Raw genomic sequence first — 22887 nt, forward strand, 5'->3', positions numbered from 1 at the left:
GTTAAGCCTAAGGCATATACAAGTTGCATGGCAACGACCGCGTCTATGCATCGAATGATGCAACATTTAAATTTCAAAGTTAGTATACGTAACTATAGTATGTAATGTGGGACCTACTTTTGTACACTTCTTTTACTCCCTAAGTTTAATTGCGCGTTCAGTTCGCAGTGGATCCTGTCTCACTAGTGAATTGTCAGCCAATCAGAGCGAAGAAAATTTCTGTATCGAACCTCGCTAACGGATTATTAAGCTGCGGCTTGAAGGTGTGCAGGAGTAGGATCCATTATATATTGTACCGTGTATGTACATAGTACCACATACTTTTAGATTTAGCGAGTGTCGTGATGCCGCTGCCACTACATAGCACATAGATGTACCTGTATCTACGATAACCTCGTAAAAGTGGGAGAAGTTAACCCACGAGGTTCAGTTTTCTTGATTTCAAATATTAGAATATGAAAGCTTCTATAATTAACTTGAAAAATGATAACTTTGAAACAATTGGTTATAGATCGGTTGAAAGGACGCAGTAATTTTCTAATGTCATCATTATTGAGGTTTTCATTGATTAATTATATTCTAAAGATTGTACTTGTATATGGCTAAGAATTTTTCAGAAATGATTGCATAAACTAGTTCGTATCATATCATTTTTAGGCATTTAGATCCCGCAATAATAGGTTTTGCAAGTGTACGGCAGAAAAGTAAAAAGAATGAATTAAATGTAACTTCGTTGTTTCAACCTGTTCCAATTAAAATTGAACGAAGCAATACAAACGTGGGTGCTGAGCTGACTGGTGAACTAAATAAAACTGATGTTAAAGTAACAATGAACTCCTTTGCAAGTAAAAAATCGATCAAAGACTTAGCTGCAGCACATGGATTAGATAGTAAGTCACGTTTCATAGGATTTATATTGAACAACTAATTTTAAATATTTTGTAATATTATTCATCTGATATTTTTCAGAGGATCTCTTAATTAAAGTTTTGAACGATTTTCGAAATTATTGTGTGTCATCGAATTCCTTACCAACGGATCTTCATGTCACCTTAAATGACATTATTAAAGGAGCTGCAAATGTTACTGATCTGTTCCCGTATTTTTTACGTTATGCAAAGGAATCGTATCCACACATTGACTGCATGGATGACCTCAAGAAAATCAGTGATCTTCGACATCCACCCAGTTGGTAATGATCGGCATTATTTTTGGTATTTAAAAACGTATTGTGTCCATTTATTATAATTCAAACGATACAAATATATATATTTGTATTACGTGTTATTTGAAGGTATCCTATGGCCAGGAGCAAAATTAGAAAAATAATATTTCATGCTGGACCCACGAATAGCGGCAAAACTTATCATGCTCTAGAAAGATTTATGTCTGCAAAATCTGGTGTTTATTGCGGTCCATTAAAATTATTAGCTGCTGAAGTTTTTAATAAATGCAATTCTATGGTTAGTACTGAAAATTGAATTAATTCTCGAGTGAGTGTAATAAGTATGAATCATTATAGGGTACAGCTTGTGATTTAATAACAGGAGAAGAAAAAAGGTTTGCCAAAAATGAAATGTCTCCTGCCCAACACATAGCATGTTCTGTAGAAATGGTGAATGTACAAAATATGTGTGAGTATTCATTGTTTGATATTTTCTTTGATGTTAGATGTTATAAAGAATTTCAAATTTAATACTTCTTTTTCTCTAGTAAAGAAACTGCCGGAGAACATAATTTTAATTGTACATTTGTTATGACTTTTTTTACAGATGAAGTAGCTGTAATTGATGAAATTCAGTTGTTGCGTGATTTGTGTAGAGGTTGGGCATGGACAAGAGCCCTTTTGGGCATTACTGCAGATGAACTACATTTATGTGGCGAATATTCTGCTCTACCTATTGTAAGATCAATAATTATTATTTTTCAAACTGTTAATCAGAATTTACGAAAATTTTCTTTTATCGTATAAACTTAATATTTTATACCGTAGGTACAGTCTATATGTGCAACAACAGGAGAAACTGTTGAAATTAAGAAATATGAACGGTTAACCGATCTTATAGTGGAAGACGCTGCACTTGGAACGTTGGCTGCTGTTGAACCAGGAGACTGTATAGTTTGTTTCAATAAAAATGATATATTTCATGTGTCACAAACTCTCGAAAGAATTGGGAAAGAAGTAGCGGTAATATATGGTAGTTTGCCACCGGGCACGAAACTCGCCCAGGCTGAACGATTTAATGACCCGAATGATAAATGTAAAATACTAGTAGCTACTAATGCAATCGGAATGGGTCTTAATTTGTAAGTTCATAGAAACAAATGTAACTGATACAACAAGTTTTATTTATGCTTCGATATTGTGGAAATAATGAAATTTTGTTACCTCTATTTCAGACATATCCGCCGAATTATATTTTATTCCGTTTGTCAGCTAACTGTAAATGAAATGGGCGAGAAGGAAGTAGATATAATGTCTGTATCGTCAGCCCTCCAAATAGCAGGGCGCGCTGGTCGTTTTAATACGCAATGGCAATGCGTAAGTAATTTAATTTAATTATCGATTAAATACATTTAGTCATGTATAAAAACTAATACGAATAATTACATCCTGTTGTGTTATAATAGGGCTACGTTACAACGTTTAAACCAGGAGATCTTTTAATATTAAAGAAATTATTAAATGAAACCCCAGAGGATATAAAGCAGGTTGGATTGCATCCAACTGCTGATCAAATCGAATTATACGCTTATTATCTGCCGAACACACCGCTTTCAAATCTTATTGTAATATTTATTAATATATTCGATTATCCATACTCTCTTTTTATCACGGTTACACTATATCTTCTTCTTTTTCAGAATATATTTATTGCGTTATGTCAAGTCGATGATTCTCTCTACTTCATCTGCAATTTAGAAGATTTTAAATTTTTGGCTGATATGATACAACATATACCTTTAAATCTTCGTATGAAATATATATTTTGTTGCGCACCCGTTAATAGAAAAATGCCATTTGTGTGCAATATGTTCTTAAAGGTAATTTGAAATAGTTGCCATTGAGTTTTCTTTTCATATTAAAAATTCCCTAATTTGCCTTACAGTATACGCGACAGTGTAGTAAAAATGAAAAAATAACTGCTTCTTGGTTGTGCAACCAAATTAAATGGCCACCAAAACCACCAGAAAATATTTCTGATCTTGTGCATTTAGAATCAGTATTTGATGTATTGGACATTTACCTTTGGCTCAGGTAAATAATATATCAATAATACTTTTGTTATATTTTTAGTTGTTTAAGGTCGCCCTTTTTGTATTTATTAATGCCTATCGATATTTGTAATTATATAGCTATCGATTTAACGATATATTTCCCGATGAAATTGAAATTCGAAGGATACAGAAAGAATTGGATAAAATTATTGAACAAGGAGTGAGGAGATTGAAAATTCTGTTCCAGGTAGCAACAGGTATCAGTATTTTAGAGTATGATGTTAGTCGTTAAGTAATTATAAAATGTAAAAACGAAGCACGCGCTAATACTGATTCTATCGATCAACAGGCTCTACTGTACAAGATGACCAATCAGTTATAGGTGAATATCAACCGTATGGTAAAGATAGTTTAGTACATGCTAAAAATATATATGATTATTTAATTTATATTGTTATATAAAAACTAAGAAAGTCAATACAATACTTTATATTGCAGACGATGCCGTGTATCCATCCAAATCGGGTAAATTAACAAACAGATTAATATCCGAAGGTCTTTTAACGCCAGAATTGTTAGAACAATTGCGACAGGAATGGTCAAAGGTAAAAGAAAAAGAAAAAAAAGCAGAATTAATCTCAATATAAATTGACATGCGATAAGTATGGTTGAACATTGAACAATCTTTTCTCGATTTAGCAATGTATTAATTTATGTGATTCTTAATCGTTTTAGAAACAATGGAAAGAAAATCCAAAGTATGATAGTTGGAAGAAATATAATAACAAAAAAATGACAACACGACAATCTTGGAAGCGTAGGTAGAATATTTTGTTTCTTTTTTTTCTGAAATAATTTGACATAAAATTAACAATACAACGGAACATCGTTTTTATATTTGGGCAACCCAAATGAAAATGTATATCGAATAGAGGAATGCAAGTTATTCAAACTAAAGAGATTTTTTTATGTACAGTCTGTATTTTTATTTCGTCACTGAAACAATTAGTAGTCTGGAAAATAATTCACCCTATTCATCGAACAAGTGCAAAAGAGAGAATGTATTCAACAATCAAATATCATTTGAGATTTATTTCTCAGATACTTTTATAAACTCATGTTTGCGTGTCTGTTTTTTTGTACGTTTGTACTTTTGTCGAAGTTTGTGTAATCTTTGTTCGTTTTTTGCGAATATAGAAAGATTGTATGATAGGGGATGCCGTATTTTTGATCTGCGTTGCAGTCTATGAGACAGATTGATACATCTTGTACATCGTAACGAACCATTATTCATTATCAATGGACATAATATGTGTCTCCATTTTACACCGTCTTTGTAGGCTACTTTAATGTCGGTAACTTCTTGAAAACTTTCAGTATTGTATATACCTGATAAAAAGGAAAGAGTAAATTTCCTCTCGTACTCATACTATATAAAAACCTACATAAAAACCATACATACCTTGACAAATCATTCTCTGATCAAATTCTTCGATAAGTTCTTCTATATCTAATAAATTTTGTACTCGTAAATGTTTCCCTTCTTTTATGAGATTATTAGCGAGGGGATTAATTTCTCTATTTACAGCGACGCAATGTAATGTCATGTCGCTCTTTATAAACACTTGTTTCTCTGTAAAAGGCATACCATTTTTCGTAATTGCCATATACATGTACACTATCGTTGTGGCATGGCCTGTTGATGTTACCAAACAAGACCAGCCACGAGGTAATAGTACTTCTGTACATATTTCGAGTAAATCTTCAAACAACATTTCATTCTCTTCAATATCATTGTTCGCAGTGGAGCATGCCTCTGATTGATCGTGATTATTACTTATTTGATTTTCTACAGGCAAATTTTCATTCCTGCTGTAATTATTGTCTGGCGGTTCTTCCTTTACTATTTTATGTTCCCAAAACTTTACCAACATTTCAGTTCCTTCAAGAGGGTCGGAAACCTTCGAAGAAAATTCTGATACTTTGTTGGATGCATTTTCATGCGAATCTTCTGCACAGATTTGTTGTTCGCCTGCCCCCTCGTTATTAAAAGTCGGATTTTCTATTGCATTTACATCCACAAAAGTTTCAGTGTTTTTGTCACGGTGTATCGTGTTGTTTCTCTTTACCTGTTTAAAATTCATTTCCACAGATTCTTTGTTGGATTCGTCATCTGTATCCGAGTCGTCCTGTAATGCTTCTACCGTAGTTGATTTTGCATTTGGCATGTAGTTGTGATCATGAAATTCTCTACTGTATTTATAATGCAACGGTATAACTCTATGCTTTTCGTAACAATTTATTTCTAATTTTTCATCAGCCTTAGATATAACAGGATCCTTTTTTGTCTCTTCTGCTGTATCCATCTTTTTCAATTTAAATGGTGAATAATTATCATCCGAGTTATCAGAATGTTCTGGATTTATATCCTCGTTTTCATCATGATAGTTTCTCCCAGGTACTGCTCCTGGTCTTAATCTACACTTTTTGTATTTAATCTGTTATAAACACAAGTTTATAAGAAAAAAAACTGATAAGATAAAATAAAGATACAAATGTGGAACTATTATTACTTACTGTTATAACATAGGGTGGTACTCCACTAGCCCAATGCGTAATTATATCATCCCTATGAAAATGTTTGCTGCAAACATACGTGTCATCTGTGACAGCATAATTTTCAATTGCAATCGCGTCTTGCCATTTCTGTCGCGTTTCTGGATCTTTGGGCGCAGAGAAAAAGCTGTAACTGTTCCTGTAATTGGTTTCCTTACACATAACACACTTGCGCGTCATGGTGACACATTAAAGTATGTTTCCTCGTGATTCTATGTAATACAATTGAGTTTTACCGACACGTTTCGCATCACACTGTCGTGATCATGTATAAAGAACATATCACAAGACTTCACCATAAAACTATGTAATTAATTAACACTGTACAACATTAACAATAGATCGTTGATACCTGTATAGGTTATAATACTTTCTGCAAAACATTGAGAAAAAGATAACGCGTATTCACTGAATAACCATTACTTTACTACCATACGATTAATTATATATGTATGTCAATTGTAACAAACTTAATTCGGATTTGTTTACACCATACTTCAGAATTCTTCCTTGCCGTTGAGTGTACGATTTTTCAACTGCAAACACACTGATAACGGTAAGTAACGGTATTTTATAATTAATTTTACAATATATTTTAACAGTCAGATTTTCACGGGATTTCAATAGGAAACCGAACAGCACGTAACGTTTGAAAATATCTGTGGTACATTATTTATTTTCATCTTGTGTTTTTGTGATTCCGCTAATCGCATTCCCAGAATGCATTGTTAAATATGTAGTTTCAGGCGGTACATACATACGTAGGCTCAATTCTCATGAGTACACACAGTGTGTCCTAGTTCCAATATGCATCTCAATATCAATTTTATTTGAAAGTTAAATTACTTGCAATTCTAAGCCAGAAATCGCTTGTATTAGATAATGAATTGTCAATGTACATATATATGTACATAGTACGGTATTTAAATTTAAATTTAAATTTAATCTTTATCTTTATGTAAGCATGGATAATTTTTAAATTTTTCTTTTTCTTTAAACAGTTGGAATTGGCTGTTTTTTTACATTATAAATCGTATTCATTACATTATAAATTGTACGCGTAAGTTATATTTCAGTGGCTTTGTTCTCGAACTTAAAGCCAATACATATGTACATAAGGAAATATGTTATATACAAAATAAAACAAAGAAAGAAAGAAAAGAAGAAACTCGTTCACCAATGCTGATATTTCACACAAAAATACAATTTCAGACAGATACGAACAATTTCCTAACAATAATCAAGAAAAATGAAATAGATAACTAGAAATAAGAAAAATAAAACAAATGGACGTTATAATACATTTGTACACACACACACACACACACACACACACGCGCGCGCGCGCGCGCGGTACATACGGTACATAGTTTTAACTTGCCTTGAATGTTGTTGCTACTGCAAAGTTAAGATCCTGCAGCTATATTCATAGAACACAATTTATTTCACGCATACGTTCTGGAATTTGTTTCTCGAAAAAACATCGGTATTTCGTATCTAATCGAGTAAACACATAATCTGTGGTATTGACTAGGAATCTAGTCTAGGATACATATCATCAGTTGATATTAGTATATCTATTAATGTAGTCCAGTGGTGCAGTGCAGTCTGTTACACGAACATAGAAAACGGAATTTTCGTTCCTACGGGATCGCATCAGTTCTAAGTAAATTTTCATTTCCTTGCTAGGTTCGCAAGGAATGCTGTCGTAACGTTCGTTCAACAAAATTGTACACCCCGAATAATACCAGCACTGGTTTCTTGCTCCCCCTGTAATCGTCTCTTAGAAAAACGGCAACATTTTGCATGCAACTTCTTTGATCATTTACGTTGTCCGAAACTATATAGACGTGTCTCTTGTGATCCGCAATGGCGGAGACAAATGGGGCCGTGAATTTGAATACGGAAAATGGAAACTTTATTTGCGGCGTCGTCGAAGGTATGAAACCCGCTTTTAAGAGATTCGAAACCGACGTATATATTTGGTCATTTTTACGATGGTCTCGCATAAGAGCGGGGGCTATTGGAATGTGCTCTATTCACCACTATGATAATTTTTTTATTACAGGTTTCTATGGACGGCCTTGGACCACTGAACAGAGGAAAGATCTATTTCAAAAGCAAGTACTTTGCATTTACATCGATATTTTTCCATTGTATCATATTGCTATTATATTAAATGGTTTTTAGATTAAAAAAATGGGGAATGGACTCGTACTTGTATGCTCCAAAAGATGATTACAAGCACCGTGCGTACTGGAGGGATTTGTATACCGTAGAAGAAGCAGAACATTTGACTGGTTTGATAACAGCTGCTAAAGATTGTGGTATCACTTTTTATTATGCTCTATCACCAGGATTAGATATCACTTATTCAAGTACAAAAGAAGTTACTATATTGAAAAGGAAGTTAGAGCAAGTCAGTCAGTTTGGTTGTACTGCGTTTGCATTGTTATTCGATGACATAGAACCAGAAATGAGTGAAGCGGACAAAGAAGTATTTCAATCCTTTGCCCATGCACAAGTATGTATCGTATAGTCTGTTAAATATGATAAATCTCGATAATTATAATTATGATATTTCTTTTGTTAAAGGTTTCTGTTACAAACGATATATTTCAACATCTAGGTCAACCAAAATTTCTTTTATGTCCAACACAGTACTGTGCAACTCGTGCAATGCCAAATGTAACATCTTCGGAGTATCTTAATACGCTTGGTAATAAACTAGCACAGGAAATTGACATAATGTGGACTGGTCCTAAAGTAATATCAAGACTTCTGACTGTCGAGTCCATAGAGGAAATAACAGAGGTTTTAAGAAGGCCACCAGTCATATGGGATAATTTGCATGCTAATGATTATGATCAAAAAAGAGTATTTCTAGGTCCATATTCTGGTAGATCTCCTGATCTGATTCCTAGATTGAGGGGTGTTTTAACGAATCCTAATTGCGAGTACGGAGCAAACTTTATAGCAATTCATACTTTGGCTCAGTGGAGCAGATGTAATATAGATGGAAAGAGAGACTTGAGTATGTATTTAACTGTATGTAATTTTATATGTATTATTCTTGGCATTATGGGCTAATTATTTCACATTTCATAGATGATTCTGTATCAGCTGACATAAGATTAGAAACAGAAACAGAGGATGGTTTGCTTGGTGAAGATGTACTTCCTTCAACAATGTCACCGAATATATATCATCCCCGACATGCTTTAAAAATGGCCATAAATGACTGGTTACTAGAATTTAACAAAAAGCGGGCAGCGTGGGGCGTTATAGCAAAACCACAGCCGTGTGTGGCCCCAACGATACCAATACCAATAATACCTTCTGTAAATACTTGTATGAGTCTTACATCAACTACAACTACTACCGTTCCTGCGACAGCTGGATCAGTAACCAATTCCAGCCATCTTCAAGCATTGGCCGAAGTTTGCTCGACAGTAACAACAAGCGATAATTTCGTACCGCCCACTGGTCCAGTGATGAACTCATTAGTATCGGAGACAACTGTTATCAGTGAACCTATAATTTCAGCAATTTCCACTAATACAGGAACCGTGTCAACTACGAATGTACTGTCGGTCGTAGAACCTATGGATTGTAATACAACGCCTAATAATTCTCCAGCGCATGCAGCCAAGATTCAGGCGGAAGACGATGTTATGATAGAGAATGCATCTGTAAGTATTTCATCGTTTAAAAAAGTATCTCTATTGGAAAGCCAATTTTTTAGTAGTTAATGCATCAAATTTACATTATTCATTATAATATCTTTTTTATAGACTTGTAGCGAGGCATCTGGTAGTATGCAAGTTGAAGTGGACAGCGCGTCTCCGATAGTAAATGGTACACAAATGATTGTGGAGAATGATAGTGAAAATCATGATACTACCGACAATACGGATCAAGAATCGCAAGATTCTATTGATGCTGATAAAAGATTAACGTCGGAAGATCTTTCGTTACTATGCGATCTATTTTATTTGCCGTTTGAACATGGTGGTCAAGGTATTCAGTTGTTACAAGAATTTAACTGGCTAAAAAGTAATGCTCACGTCGTCATGAAAAAGTTAAAAGAAGATGAGAGTGTATCTCAGTCGGACGTGAGTAACATAACATTTCTATTCGGCGAATATTTTCTAAATTTTTGTATGTGCAATTCAATGAAATAAAATTTCAGGTTGAAGAATGGCACGCAAGAGCGGCAAAAATGAACGACATGTGCAATGCCGTGAACAGACTATTTCAACGGCTTACATATTGTAATAATCGTGAGTTGCTGTACGATTTGTATTCGTATGTTTGGGATATGAGAGGAGTCGTGTCCCTCTTAAACAGTTACGTGAAATGGTTGGGTAAGTTGCATTATTATTTATAGTATATAGTATTATTATAAGAAACTAAATATATGTACACAAAAGAAGTGAAGTGAATTCAGAGAAGAGTATTCTAAATCAAGTAAAAATTAGTACTATTCAATGGTCCACATCACGTTTGAAATAGCATTTTCAGTGTCAATTAAATATTTTGTAATCCTTCATCGTTAATTCCTATAATTACAAAATATACGAAGACAGTAGCGATAAAAGTATATAAAGAAAGTTTGTCCAAAATGCTAATATGCTGGTACAATAATGTAAAAGTAATTGTTCACAACATTTTCTTATAGTTATAAAATGTATAACATGCTACCGCGATTATTATTTTTCACATAATATTTCCATTGTCTTAAGTAGTAGAGAATTGTATTTATTGTGCTACAGATGAGTGCTGTTATGAACTTTTCTCAAAAGTATTATAATTTATTACCTATACTTATATTTCAGAACAAAAGTGTCTCGAGTATTGGTAAGTGTACTGTTCTACTCTTTTTTTATCCCACATAATTTGTCCTTTTACAAGGAGGATATTATTATATCACCTAAATATCAACAAAAGATCACCACAAAACTTATAATAATTACAGTTTAGAAACACATTAATAGTGTTGAGAAAAATATCTCGTATGTGTATTCGTTGTAAACATATTGCCTTATGTTTCTTGTAAAAGAAATATTTATTTAATATGGTATCATGATTTACCGTATTACTACACTGTTCATCCTTGTGAAATGACATCATTATACAATCGTAAAACACATACAAATCATGAACCACTAACTCCGAAAGTTACTGATGTCTTGTTAACTTAATTTTAACTCAACCATTTTTATTCTTTGTATTCGCTTTACAAACGTGATAATTGGATAGTAAAAATATAAGCTCTTTTCACTGCATATAAAATGCGTGTTTTACCAACATTACTCTCCAAATACTCGTTTTAACTCAAGATATAGGCATGAATAATGTTTGATTACAGAAAGAATTCTGAAGGTAACTTAAACAAATGTAACTATGTATTTCTATCGTTCGATATTGTAGATTATTTTCTAAACAGTGGAGAAGTAAACAGGCATCACTAATAGTTGGAACTAAAATATTTCATAGATCGCTTATCTATGAAACTGCATTTGTACATTTGTTTCTGCGCTTTAGAACCAAATGTACCCCGTGGCGCGCGTAAACAGACAAGAACGGTCGCCGTAAGTCAAAATTGGAATTAGTTGAAAGCGTAAATTGAATTTGTTCTTCTTATTTCTTAATGTATTCGTATTTCTTACATGCACAGACTGTGTACACGATTGTTAAATATAAGATCTTTTATAAAAGAAAAAGAAACTAAAGCAGAAACTTAATAATTCATTCTACACTTGAAACTAACTTGATAGTCTTCCTTTGAGTTTTATTATACAGAGATATTTTCATAAAATGATCTTTTTCTTTCTCGACTGACGGCTTCCTATTTATAATTCTGTCGATATGAAATCAAATCGCAGCAGTTCTTTTCTTGAATATTATCAAAAATTTGCATATATGAATATTATTAAGAATTGTAAACCATTTGTTTCCTTAAAATTAAGAGAATTGATGTGATTTGATGGCGCAACAACTTGGCGAAACAATTTTCCATAGCAAACACTTTCTGGGAAACTATTTAACAGCAACAATGTGAACCTGAACAAATACTGTGTTTTATAAATAACCTTATGCCAGCTATTAACATATTGGCTGACATTCTTTCACAGATAATGTTCGGCAGGAAATTATTCGTTACATTAATATTACATAGTTTCGTTGCATATACTTTTGTGCAGTTAAGAACGGTATAAGGAGGAGTAATAATAATCTGTAGCGAATTATTTTTGCCAACAATATAAGTGTATCCAAGAACAGTACAGCTTCACTGACTAACCGTGCATTTCTGTGTTTTCTGTCTTGTTGATAGCGTTTGGCAGATTCCCGTCAACGATGACATCATTTACCCAGGGGAGCTACACATGTATGCGATTCACCAGTCTGAGTAATCCAACAAAAAGCGCGCGTCTAACAAAGCTTCAACTCGACGAAAACAATTGCATATTATTAGTTTGTGTTTGAAGCTTTGTAAAGATCATTGCAATTAATATGAACAAGAGATTTGCGCGTAGAAGCAGCGTTCTGATGTCTAGAAGGATCTATGTGTACTCAACACAAATACCTTTTGTACCTAAGTCTAATAAAATGGACACACTTTCTTATTCTGCAAAAATGATAAAAATTTCGGGTGTACCTTGTGTTTATAAATAATCTTTTTAATTTCTATTCGATTTTACACAATTCACACATCACAATATTTATTTGAAATTGCATTACAAGCTTTCTCAAAGGCAACAGGTAAATCTTTTTAATTGTATGCAACCAAATTAAAATGTGGTACAAATTTTTGCATATAAAGTGGGTCTATCCGTAGCTTCTCTTAAATTGGCAAAGTTAAGATAGAACTTTGCGAACTGTACGAGCTTTCCCTATAACTATTGTACTAGTCACGTACAGCCTGCAAGAGTTGTATCTATATATTTTTTAAATTATATCTTAAAATTTGCAGAAGTTTATTTTTTTACTTACAATGATGGATAACATTTTTCCGAATTGACGGTTTTATTGGTTTTATGAGAACATCTTCTGTAGGTTGAGAATGACTAGGAAACATCTTCCTTTTGCCAACTTGCCTGTACTAATTTCTTTTAGTTCCAGAATCTATATTCTTTTTCAGGAGTAATAGGACTTTTATTTCAGGCGCATTTTGGCAAACTGGATTATCATTCCATTAATCCAGTTCCTCTCTCCCTTATCCTAAAAAATGATCACTGCGCGAACTTTGGTGCAACATTCTTTAAATACAATTACTTTGTAAATATCATATTGATATTAATTAGTTAAAATTTAATATTAGTACATGGTTATTTAACATTAAAATCTCATACGAATGAGATAGATGTGAAATGCAATACCACAAGTCTTCCTTATTTATCTTTATTCTTAAAGTATTCAGTATGTGGATTTCTAATTATTTCAAACACGCTCGCGCGCACACATACACGCAAACACACGCATACACGCAGTAAATATGATTTTACTCATGGAAATGTTGCACCGTAGTTATTCGATCCGATGTATTTCTTTATCTCGTGATATTATTCTTCCTATCATATGAACGTTGTGAAGGATTTGATATGCCGAATGAGATAAAGAAAATGCGGCGCCATCGATCGAAAGTATACTTATGCATGTGTAAATTTAATTAAAGTTAGTGCTCAGGGCAGTGGAAGCCGTATCATATATTTAATAAACTGCATAATCGCGCGTACACAAGTCACACGCTTCATCATTTATTAAGTTCAAATACTGTCTTTGGGATAGGGTTCTCGAATGGCTGGAAAGAAACATTTATGAGCGGAGATCAAGAGCCATGGGTTTTCCGTGGGGGTCTCACAGCTGATCTACAGGTATGTTGATGTGCTTTTTCGTACAATGTTTGTTTTATAACAAATTCTAACCGGTGTAACATTAACTTTCACACTTTACAGAGACTAATTCCAGTGGATAGTGGAAATGATCTATTCGTTTACAAAGCACCAGAAGTGCCTAGTAGTAAGATTTATACAATTAGGCCTTACTTATCCAGCGATGAAGAAGGAGTTTATGCCGTATGCAATAAACTTTATGGTTCCACAATATCGTCTGCAGTGGCAGATAGGTACTCGAGGCTTTAAGTTTAACTAACATTCATCACAGATCAAGTAATAACTATTCACCGTTTTACCCCCATTTCTCACTACAGATTGATTGGTGGTTTTCTAACTTTAAGTCCAGAACTTTGTATGGTTGTCGAAGACGAGAGCGGTATAGTGGGTTATGCATTGGCTGCCTTGAATGTGAAGACTTACAACCAAAAGTTAGCGGTTTCTTGGATACCCGAGTTACGTTTAAAATACCCATTGGACGATAGTATAAATGATATGTCTCAAAATGTTCAGGTATAATATTTAAATAACGTTTTATGAGTTGTTAATCTTTCTAATTTATTAATACCTGAAATTTGTTTCTTTTTAGGATGCCATACGATACTTTCATTCATTTGTCCCGGAGGTATCTGAGCAATTATGCAGGCAACATCCGTCAAATCTTTTGTGCGCAGTGTTGCCATGTTTGACAGATCAGTCTGTTCCTAAACGACTAATTACGTGTATTCTCGCTGCTCTGAGAGCAAATGGTCAATACTCTTTAACAGATTATTGTTCATGGAAGTAACACTTACGGTTGATCTAACTAACTCTAATACTGTCTGCAGGTTCTTTTGGAGTACACACCACTATGTCCAGCACCGAGAAAGAGTCGCAAGAGTTTTATAGTAAATTAGGTTTTGTTGACCTGAATCAAGCGCACGAAGAACACTCTGGAATCAAAACTATGTGCAGAAGTTTCTAACAGAGAGTGAGCACGCCGGTAATATTTGTAAATAAGGTTTACTTGTTCGAACCATCTTCAAAGAAAACTTCTAATGTTTAGAAGTAGCCAAGATCGTGTGGGAATACGGTAATTTCTAGATGAATTCGTGGACACATTTCTGTCTGTTCTATTTTACAAGGACAGAATATATTATTCGTCGAAAGAAATGGATATCTTTTTGTAAGGAAAAAAGATCTTGAGAGAGGTTCTCTACATCATACGTTCATTGATAAATCATATTTTCTTTCTGAGAACTGTCCCAGAACATCTGCCTTCTTAAATTAGAGAATCACCTAAATGTGTTTAACAATATATTCGTACATATGATATGTATATACAGAGTATGTCGCTAAAGAAAAACGTGAAAGAGATCGCGGAGAAAAGTGTAAAATGTGCAATAGTAAGAATTACTGGAATAGCAAGGCGGTAATGGAATAGCAGAAAAGCGAATATGTTAATTTTATAAAAATTTGCATTTGTGTGTTAGATCGCTGCGAAACTTTAGTGTATCTGGTATGCTTGTATATTAATAGTAAGGTTTCTTTAAAAAGGATGTATATAACGTGTTGTTGGGTCGTCTACGGCGAAAAAATATGTCAGTATGTCTCTGTGTGTTTGTGTATTCAAGTGATAAATTATAATTATCGAAGCTTTTTAACTCATTGAAGGATATTTTTTTATCGAAATCGATCACGTGCGCGGATAATTGTGAACAGAATGAATGGCAGTTTGATTTTTCGAAATATATAATTATTTGTTACAAGAATGCTAGGCACAAAATCTAATTTTAACATCCGGTTCAAGTTTCTTAAAGAAAGCTACCTAATTCCATAGGTATTTTACTGTCTCATAGTGTTAAGTATTTTACTGCGATATATACATATATGTATAGAGTTGGTTCTTAATATGCCCGCGCTATGAGGTCTTTTTACTTTTAACATTATCATTCTAATAGTAGTATCTTTTCATCGAAAACATCGGTATTACTAACTATATCTAATCGGCTCTACGTTTGCAATATACATATTACATACCACATGTGTGTATGCATTGCCACAGAATGTGATATATAGGATTCTTTAGAAAAATAGCAAATAATTTCATTACCACCCAAAATGTAACAATACAGTTAACTATTTATAATCTGATTGATTTGTGAACTGGAGTCACAGGTTTTATGTAATTGTTTGTTTTGAATATTAAGTTTGTTGCCACATCAGTAGTAACCGACTCTTAAAATGTGTAAAAAGAAACAGTTGATGTTTTTGGAAAGGAACAAAAATCATAAACTTTAAATTTTCAACAAATTAATAACACTTAGATTGTTGCGTCGAACCTGATTAGTAGACACTAACGAATTAGTGATCTGTACTGTCTTCGATGCGCGTCACGAATGTACAGAACCAGAAAATAAAAAGTAATCAGAGATAAAAGAAAGTACGCGACACGTGAAAAGGGAAGAAATAAAATTAAAAAAAAATGAAGATCTTAGGTATCTGCCTTACAACTATTAAACTACATAAATACTATTATAAATATAATTGTATTGCGGAGTGAAATATGACCATTGATTCCGATCAAGATGATACTGTAATAGGATTTGAAGTAGTGCCATGTACAAAGGGAGTTTGATCATTGTGAAGATAATTACATTGTTCGAATCTATTTTAATTCCATTTTTACTGTTTTATAGAAATTGTATAATACCTACTCGCTAGATTTTCACGATGATCAAACGAAGAGAAATGTTATTTTGACGAGAATACTGGAAAACAATTATCTTATTTATATTTATCGTCGTATATGCACAATTTTTAAATACTTTTTACCACCATATTTCTCCTATATTAAATACGTCCATATATTTTTACAGAAATACTAATATAAATTCATTTTATACTAGTGTTGTACAAACAAAATTTGTCGTACATTAGTTTTCTACTTTATAGTCTTATAATAATATTTCCAGTTGCCTCGTCATGTACTCGTAAGTAATAATATGTTTAATTAACATTATGGAACAATATGTGATTACTACTGATTTATTTAAATAAAAATGTCAAGACTGATACTCTTGGTGTAATCAGTATTAAAAACGGGAAAAGATTGCAATAGGATAATAATTTTAATACAAACATTTTTTAATATTTTAAATATTTAAAGTCGCTATTGCAACGTCGCGTTATACTTTTGCAAGTTTTTAATTTCATTTTGATATTCTAATATCTGAAATTTCAAGGAAACATATCAAATAAGAAGGCTTGTAAAATATATTTTTTTTCTTTACGATAGTCATGTTGAATAAATACCTTTCTCATGTCTTTTTCCAGTAGACATTGTGTAGTTCTTGGAGTTACCGTGTCCATAGCTTTTGTGTCCAAGTAATTCAAAGATTTCAGCAAATTATTGATTGTCACATTAATATCACTGTAACAAAAGTATTTTCACAGTTAATTTTTTACTAAATGTTTTATCGTTTTGACAACTACAAAAATGGCACAACTTCTCGCTTACTTTGGTGGATTGAATTTCTGTCTTCCCTTATCTTCCGATCGTGTAGTATTCTAAAATTTAAATCGATGAATATCAATTTTGACAAATTTTTAAACAGATGTTCTATATTGATCTCACCGATTTTGGTGCTTGTTTGAATATTGAGATATAATCTTCTAAATCAAATCCAAAGGGAATGTCATCTACAAAATGAAAGTTTCATAGAATTTAATTATCTAACAATAACATAAGACAAATTACAGTGCGGTACCTTCATTTCTATTCATTGCCCTTTCCATAGCTACATTAAAACTTTTTCTATCTAGTCTCCACTTTTTCAGAACATTTTCATCCCTAAGAAACAATTGAGCTGTGATAATAATAAGTGTCACACACGCAAAATATTAACAGCATCGCAATACGTACTTCAATTTTTGTAGTATTAAAGCTTGTTTTGCCAATAAATCTCTTGCTTTGGAGTACCACAATATACGACGTTCCTCTAAAGTATTTGCACTTTTATTTTCACACCTAAATCAATCATAGAATTTGAAAAACTATCTGAATAATACGAGAAATTCATAATTAAAAGAAACTTTTATTTTTCTTAAATTGTCTATTTCTAGATACATAACTATGATCTTATTCATACATAATCTTTTATTAGTTATTCGTGTAATCCTATATAATTTTTTAAACACGACAACATCCAGTCCGGATTGTTTACTCTCATTGGATACAACTTAAATCTTTTTGCATCATTTGTAATAATATTAAAACAGTGATCAACATTTCCAGTATTACCATATTTCTTATGATTTTCCTCCAATGAATAAGATTTCTCTGCTTTTAAAGGTACAAAGCACACGAAGTTGTCAGCAGCTGATTTAACTCTACAATCATTCTGTACAAATTTATAATATGTTTTTAATGCCCTAACATTTTGTCTCACATAAAGGGACCTTGATGATGGACCTATTAATCGTAACATCTTATTACCGACATCGTCGGTATCAGTATCAAAACAACTGTCTATCTTACTTCTGTGATCATTCGTTGCTTTCAAGCATGTATATTTTGACTGTTTGTACGTGTTCTCTGACTTTTCATTTATTCTGATACCAACTCCTTTTTGCAAACAGGTGTCACAGAGGATAGTTGAATTTTTTTTAAATAAACAACTGTTCAACGAAGTAGTCGATTTATCAGTGGAATACCTGTTACTAGGTTTATAAGTCTTGCATTTCTCCCTGATAGACGTATTTTTGTTGTGAACTTGAATTCTGGAAGTTACAGTCTTTGTTTTCGTCTTTCTTGGAGATTGATAACAAAGAATAGTTGATAACTTTGGCTCAATTTTGTCTAAAACATAAAGTAGAAGTTAATGCTTTAGTAAATTTTAAATATAATTTATTTTAAAGACTACTTAACCGACTCGCTTACATTCCTTAGATTCTATTTGATGATCTGGATGAATTTTGTTCCATTCTAATCTTAAAAATGTCAAGATCGATGTAATTCCTGAGGCTACAATATCCTTTGATGGTACAATAAGTGGGTTTTGTGCTACCTGAAGCGTTTTCAATTTTGGCAAAGTACCTGAAATAGAGTAATACCATGTTTTCGGAATCGAACATTCGATAGTAAATGGTATATACAAAATACTTTATATGAAAGAATACATATAGATTCGAAAAACAAAAAGGAATAAAAAGAAAATGAATATTTGTATACTTCTCTATTTTTCGTTTAAATTGTAATACAATTGTATAAAATAATGCAATTCTAAAACTGCTTTCACCTTCAAAATTACCTTGATCCTAATCTCCTAATCCTCCTCTTTAAGAAAGAGAGAGAGAGAGAGAGAGAGAGAGAGAGAGAGAGAGAGAGAGTCTTTAACATTTAACTATACCTTTTAATTAGCGCATAATTACTACAAAATTCTAGCTCAAAATTAACTTAATTTCTACTTAATATTTATTATTTTTAATATACATATGAAGCTTACATAATTCTATTGGTAACTCCTGTATATTATTAGCCTGAAGGAGAAGGGTTTCTATACATTGATGTGATTCAATACTATTTGGTAATGAAGAAATTTGATTATTCCTGACATCCAACCATTTAACATGTCTTAAAAATGTGAAAATTTCATCTGGGAGTTCGATTAAATCATTGTTACTCAGATATAGCATCTAAGGATCAGACAAAAACATTTATCATCTACACGTGATTAATTAAAAATTATCTTAGAATCGCAGAATAATTTAAAAACGTTATTTAAAGAAAAAAGATACCTTCAATTGTGAAAATTCATTTAATATTTCTTTTGGGAATTGTTTTAAATTAATTCCGGAGAAATCTGCAAATGTTTCGTTGCAGATAGGTACTATTTTTGTTGCTGGTGGCATAGGAGAACCAGTTTTTGAAGATCTCTGCGATCTTTTCAATGTAAAACCAGATGCATCGGAGACATCTGGTAATGTATCCTCGGCAAACGATAGACTCGAGTTACTTCCGTTTGTCTCTTTATGACCACCCTCTTTTGTAACGAAGACAGGAACAGTATTTGAAAATTCAGCACGATCTGCTCCAAATTTGATATTTTCATTAGCGTTATGCCCCACATTTTGTTCTGAATCGATTTCACAAATAATCGAACTCTCCTCGGAATCGTAGGCATTTTCTATATTATTGAAAGCTCTTGATGACCTTTGGCATTTCTCGCTCTCGATACTCAATTTCCGAACGTCGTCAGTATTTTTCTACGATAACAAATTATTTTTACCGTAGTAACTACCGATGTTTCCGAAACATTTTTTGAAATACAATTTTAAATTATAAATAATTAAAAGAAAAAATATATATATATCAGAGTTTTTAATAAATCAGAGTACCTGACACTCATCTTCAGATATGTTCTCTTCGTTAGTGGTGACAGATGTTTGTTCAGTAAACTGTCTCACTTCTCCGCTTTTGATATTATCAATAGATTTGTGAATAGACAAAAACTTTGTAGCAGTTACTTTAGAGTTAAGACCGTAATACAGTGTTAATAAATTCTTTGCTTGATCGGACATGATAAAGATAAATCACAAAATATTTACACGAATAATTATCTACTTCTAAACATTCGGAAATGTTTTCACAATTGCAAGTTGGGAATTACATCGATAACAATTCTTGTTTATTCATTACCTAGGTTACATGGTACGTACTATACATGGTATAGTAGATAGCAAATTGTTACTATGTACTACAAATAAGGTTTAAGATGGCTTCGATTTAATTCAAATATGCCGCGTGCAATGATTCAAAACCCAGCTTATTTTAAATTTGAATTTGAAATATACCTGGGCCCTAGTCCCCAGTTCCCAATGGTTCTCTGTTGTACCTACATGTAGTTCTCGAAGGACTTACTCCTGTACACCTCTGGGCCGCAGCTTGATCCGGCTTGATAAAGCTTAGCGACGGTCGATATAGAAATTTTCTTTATTCTGATTGATCCACTGCGCAAGATTGGAAACGCAGTAAAATGGAAGGGGTGTGCGCACCAGCTTAGGGAACAAGAAAAGTGTGCAAGAGTAGGTATCATTACTGTACTGTGTATGTTCATGGTATATTATATGTATATTTTGAAAATACTATGCGCACAGATCGCCTATGTATAATTTCTGCTTATACATGTGCGTTGGTATGCATCCATGCATTACTGTAGATATGGATATGGAGTGCAATTAAAAAATAATTTACAATATCAGAAAATTCTTCTGTCGATAGGAGGCGTAAAATTGGTGTAAACAAATAAATCGTTCGATTAAAATTTTAAATACGCTTGTAGTAAAATCATGGATGATTTAGGAATAAGTACAATAAGTACAGACAACCTCTGTAAATTGTAAGTGTCACAGCAATAACCTCGAATTTGCTTCGTAAATAATTTTTAATTATGTGTATGCACAGAATTGATGTTGCTTAGATTTTTTTTCGTAAAATTGAAAAAGTAAGATTGTTTGAGTGAATACATAAGTTTCTTTTTAATTGCAGTTGCAACTCAAAATCTAGAATATATACTTGTCCCAAATGTGGCATGGGCTATTGTAATGTAGATTGTTATAAGTCCGAAGGTCATTTAGAATGTTCAGAGAGTTTTTATAAAAAATGTATAGAAGATGAATTAAAGTCTCAAGAAAAAGATCCAGAGATCAGGATAAAGATGATTGAAATTCTTAAGAGGGTACATGAAACGGATCTCAATGATTTTGATTCAGAAAATGATACTACAAGTGATCATGAAGAAGGTGATGAAGAATTAGGACATTTGGATTCGGATGATGAAGACGATGTAAATAGAATTTACGTTTACGTTGAAAGTATTTTTGCTCAGTGTCGATTAACTTTCCTGATTTTTTATTCATTTTAGGTTCCAGATCTAGAAAAACGATTACACGATGTAAACTTGGATAATGCAAACGAAGTGTGGTCGGTATTAACAGATTCTGAGAAACAAGAATTTGAAGCTTTAATAAAAAATGGTGGAATAGAGAAATTATTACCAAAGTGGGTCCCATGGTGGACTTATCGTACCGAGAAGAAGCTTGTACAAGACATGGACGAAAAAGACAATGAACAAGGATTATCCTCCATGGAATATCCTCCTCTAATCGATGTTCCTATATTCAATGAATTGCAGGTAATAGATTGATTGCAATTATAAAATTCTCCAGTTGTAAGAATTTATATAGCATTAAATATTATTTCATTATTTGCAGAAAGCCTCTCCAAATGTTTATTTTAATTTAATAAATGTGATTTATGCGTATGCATACATGGCAATTTATTACAATGGTGACTATTCGAATAGTACAGTAGAAGCTACAGTCATCTTTCTTGATCTTTGCGATAACATGAAACAGAATAAAATATATGAAAGTACAAAGTCAGCAATAGCCGGTGTTGTCCAAAACATTGTCAATGTATGTATTATTTGAATTTTATATGTATAAGCAAGTGTATATTATATCTGTTGTTGGAACATTGAGAATTACTATTCTTTATATAGTGTGATTGGATGCCACAAGATGAAGGAAGTTTACTAGGTTTCAAGGAAGCAGCAAATTCGATAATACAAGGTCCAGAAGAGAAAAATAAATATTTCTACGTTGCAACTGCACTTTCTGAATTACATAGATTACTATTAGCAGCCAAGGAAGAAGTGTCCAAGCAGAAAAGTAATGTTGAGAGTAAAGAATTCTCGAAAATATTTTCGCATAGATATAACACGAATAATAATATAAATCTGTCAAAAAAGGCTCTCCTCTTGTGTTGTAAAAAGTTAGAATACTATTTGTCGTGGATTAAAAGCTGTCATGTAAATATAAATACATAAATGGGTATAAATAAAATGTTTGAAATCATTTTTAAATGTTGGTATTCAAATGTTAATCATATCCATCGTGATTAAATCAATTCCCGTTATTTAATTTTTATGCTGAAATTGCAAATCCTAATATTTAAAAAAAATTCCAAAATCTTTCCATTATCTATATTTCGCTATATTTTGTAACAAAGATTCTCTTCGCAAGCGAAGTAATTCACGGTATAATAATAATAATATAAACATTAATGTTGACGAAAACCATGGTTATTGTTCCTACTTTGTTTGTGACCAATAAT

The 22887-nt window shown here is 32.5% G+C and overlaps 5 protein-coding genes across 11 annotated transcripts; 3 read left to right on the plus strand and 2 right to left on the minus strand.

Moving 5' to 3' along the window:
* The first annotated feature begins 322 nt into the window (after positions 1-322).
* Positions 323-4192, plus strand: Suv3 (Suv3 RNA helicase). Of its 3 annotated transcripts, none has more exons than XM_033477207.2 (15): positions 323-557; positions 637-890; positions 970-1192; positions 1295-1463; positions 1523-1634; positions 1773-1903; positions 1994-2307; positions 2401-2542; positions 2632-2790; positions 2866-3045; positions 3111-3259; positions 3358-3476; positions 3569-3619; positions 3718-3824; positions 3955-4192. In XM_033477207.2, the coding sequence occupies exons 1-15, from the start codon at positions 484-486 to the stop codon at positions 4042-4044; spliced, it is 2274 nt and encodes a 757-aa protein (XP_033333098.2). In that variant the 5' UTR covers positions 323-483; the 3' UTR covers positions 4045-4192. The 3 variants fall into 3 exon arrangements, with proteins under 3 accessions (XP_033333098.2, XP_033333099.2, XP_033333100.2); XM_033477208.2 differs by having other exon boundaries at positions 324-557; positions 3569-3601; XM_033477209.2 differs by having other exon boundaries at positions 324-557; positions 658-890.
* A 99-nt stretch (positions 4193-4291) lies between these two features.
* On the minus strand, positions 4292-6569 carry LOC117224353 (uncharacterized). Its single transcript, XM_033477211.2, has 3 exons — positions 5797-6569; positions 4682-5717; positions 4292-4608 (listed from the first exon to the last, which is right to left on the minus strand). The coding sequence occupies exons 1-3, from the start codon at positions 6013-6015 to the stop codon at positions 4310-4312; spliced, it is 1554 nt and encodes a 517-aa protein (XP_033333102.2). The 5' UTR covers positions 6016-6569; the 3' UTR covers positions 4292-4309.
* A 689-nt stretch (positions 6570-7258) lies between these two features.
* On the plus strand, positions 7259-16786 carry Oga (O-GlcNAcase). Of its 2 annotated transcripts, XM_033477215.2 has the most exons (13): positions 7259-7774; positions 7904-7955; positions 8026-8359; positions 8431-8869; positions 8944-9527; positions 9630-9950; positions 10028-10202; positions 12173-12226; positions 13627-13712; positions 13794-13963; positions 14048-14243; positions 14320-14479; positions 14558-16786. In XM_033477215.2, exons 1-13 carry the CDS (start codon positions 7705-7707, stop codon positions 14692-14694), a joined length of 2778 nt encoding a protein of 925 aa, XP_033333106.2. In that variant the 5' UTR covers positions 7259-7704; the 3' UTR covers positions 14695-16786. The 2 variants fall into 2 exon arrangements, with proteins under 2 accessions (XP_033333106.2, XP_033333107.2); XM_033477216.2 differs by lacking the exon at positions 12173-12226 and having other exon boundaries at positions 7260-7774.
* On the minus strand, positions 16742-20658 carry LOC117224356 (uncharacterized). Of its 3 annotated transcripts, XM_033477219.2 has the most exons (11): positions 20109-20658; positions 19509-19976; positions 19217-19406; positions 18652-18807; positions 18426-18570; positions 17635-17739; positions 17480-17562; positions 17347-17411; positions 17230-17279; positions 17025-17142; positions 16742-16941 (listed from the first exon to the last, which is right to left on the minus strand). In XM_033477219.2, exons 1-11 carry the CDS (start codon positions 20289-20291, stop codon positions 16882-16884), a joined length of 1623 nt encoding a protein of 540 aa, XP_033333110.2. In that variant the 5' UTR covers positions 20292-20658; the 3' UTR covers positions 16742-16881. The 3 variants fall into 3 exon arrangements, with proteins under 3 accessions (XP_033333110.2, XP_033333109.2, XP_033333108.2); XM_033477218.2 differs by having other exon boundaries at positions 16742-17142; XM_033477217.2 differs by lacking the exons at positions 16742-16941; positions 17025-17142; positions 17230-17279; ... (1 more) ...; positions 17480-17562; positions 17635-17739 and having other exon boundaries at positions 17787-18570.
* Positions 20659-20776: 118 nt separating this feature from the next.
* On the plus strand, positions 20777-22636 carry LOC117224358 (zinc finger HIT domain-containing protein 2). 2 transcript variants are annotated; one of them, XM_076525976.1, is made up of 6 exons: positions 20777-20795; positions 20992-21109; positions 21259-21556; positions 21635-21904; positions 21984-22187; positions 22274-22636. In XM_076525976.1, the coding sequence occupies exons 2-6, from the start codon at positions 21060-21062 to the stop codon at positions 22598-22600; spliced, it is 1149 nt and encodes a 382-aa protein (XP_076382091.1). In that variant the 5' UTR covers positions 20777-20795; positions 20992-21059; the 3' UTR covers positions 22601-22636. The 2 variants fall into 2 exon arrangements, with proteins under 2 accessions (XP_076382091.1, XP_033333111.2); XM_033477220.2 differs by lacking the exon at positions 20777-20795 and having other exon boundaries at positions 20812-21109.
* Positions 22637-22887: the final 251 nt, after the last annotated feature.

This window comes from Megalopta genalis, chromosome 13, assembly GCF_051020955.1.
Source record: "Megalopta genalis isolate 19385.01 chromosome 13, iyMegGena1_principal, whole genome shotgun sequence".
Classification (NCBI taxonomy): Eukaryota; Metazoa; Arthropoda; class Insecta; order Hymenoptera; family Halictidae; genus Megalopta; species Megalopta genalis.

What these genes read in the sequence shown, in the direction of transcription:
- Suv3 (XM_033477207.2), top strand. Translation starts at nt 484, where the DNA reads ATGATAACTTTGAAACAATTGGTTATAGATCGGTTGAAAGGACGCAGT. An exon ending in TGCAGCACATGGATTAGATA is followed by an intron (nt 891 to 969) that starts GTAAGTCACGTT and finishes GATATTTTTCAG; the next exon opens with AGGATCTCTTAATTAAAGTT. An exon ending in AATATTCTGCTCTACCTATT is followed by an intron (nt 1,904 to 1,993) that starts GTAAGATCAATA and finishes TTTATACCGTAG; the next exon opens with GTACAGTCTATATGTGCAAC.
- LOC117224353 (XM_033477211.2), bottom strand. Translation starts at nt 6,015, where the DNA reads ATGACGCGCAAGTGTGTTATGTGTAAGGAAACCAATTACAGGAACAGT. An exon ending in TACCACCCTATGTTATAACA is followed by an intron (nt 5,718 to 5,796) that starts GTAAGTAATAAT and finishes TGTTTATAACAG; the next exon opens with ATTAAATACAAAAAGTGTAG. An exon ending in TCAGAGAATGATTTGTCAAG is followed by an intron (nt 4,609 to 4,681) that starts GTATGTATGGTT and finishes CCTTTTTATCAG; the next exon opens with GTATATACAATACTGAAAGT.
- Oga (XM_033477215.2), top strand. Translation starts at nt 7,705, where the DNA reads ATGGCGGAGACAAATGGGGCCGTGAATTTGAATACGGAAAATGGAAAC. An exon ending in AGGAAAGATCTATTTCAAAA is followed by an intron (nt 7,956 to 8,025) that starts GCAAGTACTTTG and finishes AATGGTTTTTAG; the next exon opens with ATTAAAAAAATGGGGAATGG. An exon ending in GTCTCACAGCTGATCTACAG is followed by an intron (nt 13,713 to 13,793) that starts GTATGTTGATGT and finishes CACACTTTACAG; the next exon opens with AGACTAATTCCAGTGGATAG.
- LOC117224356 (XM_033477217.2), bottom strand. Translation starts at nt 20,291, where the DNA reads ATGTCCGATCAAGCAAAGAATTTATTAACACTGTATTACGGTCTTAAC. An exon ending in TATCTGAAGATGAGTGTCAG is followed by an intron (nt 19,977 to 20,108) that starts GTACTCTGATTT and finishes TTGTTATCGTAG; the next exon opens with AAAAATACTGACGACGTTCG. An exon ending in ATGAATTTTCACAATTGAAG is followed by an intron (nt 19,407 to 19,508) that starts GTATCTTTTTTC and finishes TCTGATCCTTAG; the next exon opens with ATGCTATATCTGAGTAACAA.
- LOC117224358 (XM_076525976.1), top strand. Translation starts at nt 21,060, where the DNA reads ATGGATGATTTAGGAATAAGTACAATAAGTACAGACAACCTCTGTAAA. An exon ending in ATTCGGATGATGAAGACGAT is followed by an intron (nt 21,557 to 21,634) that starts GTAAATAGAATT and finishes TATTCATTTTAG; the next exon opens with GTTCCAGATCTAGAAAAACG. An exon ending in TTGTCCAAAACATTGTCAAT is followed by an intron (nt 22,188 to 22,273) that starts GTATGTATTATT and finishes TTCTTTATATAG; the next exon opens with TGTGATTGGATGCCACAAGA.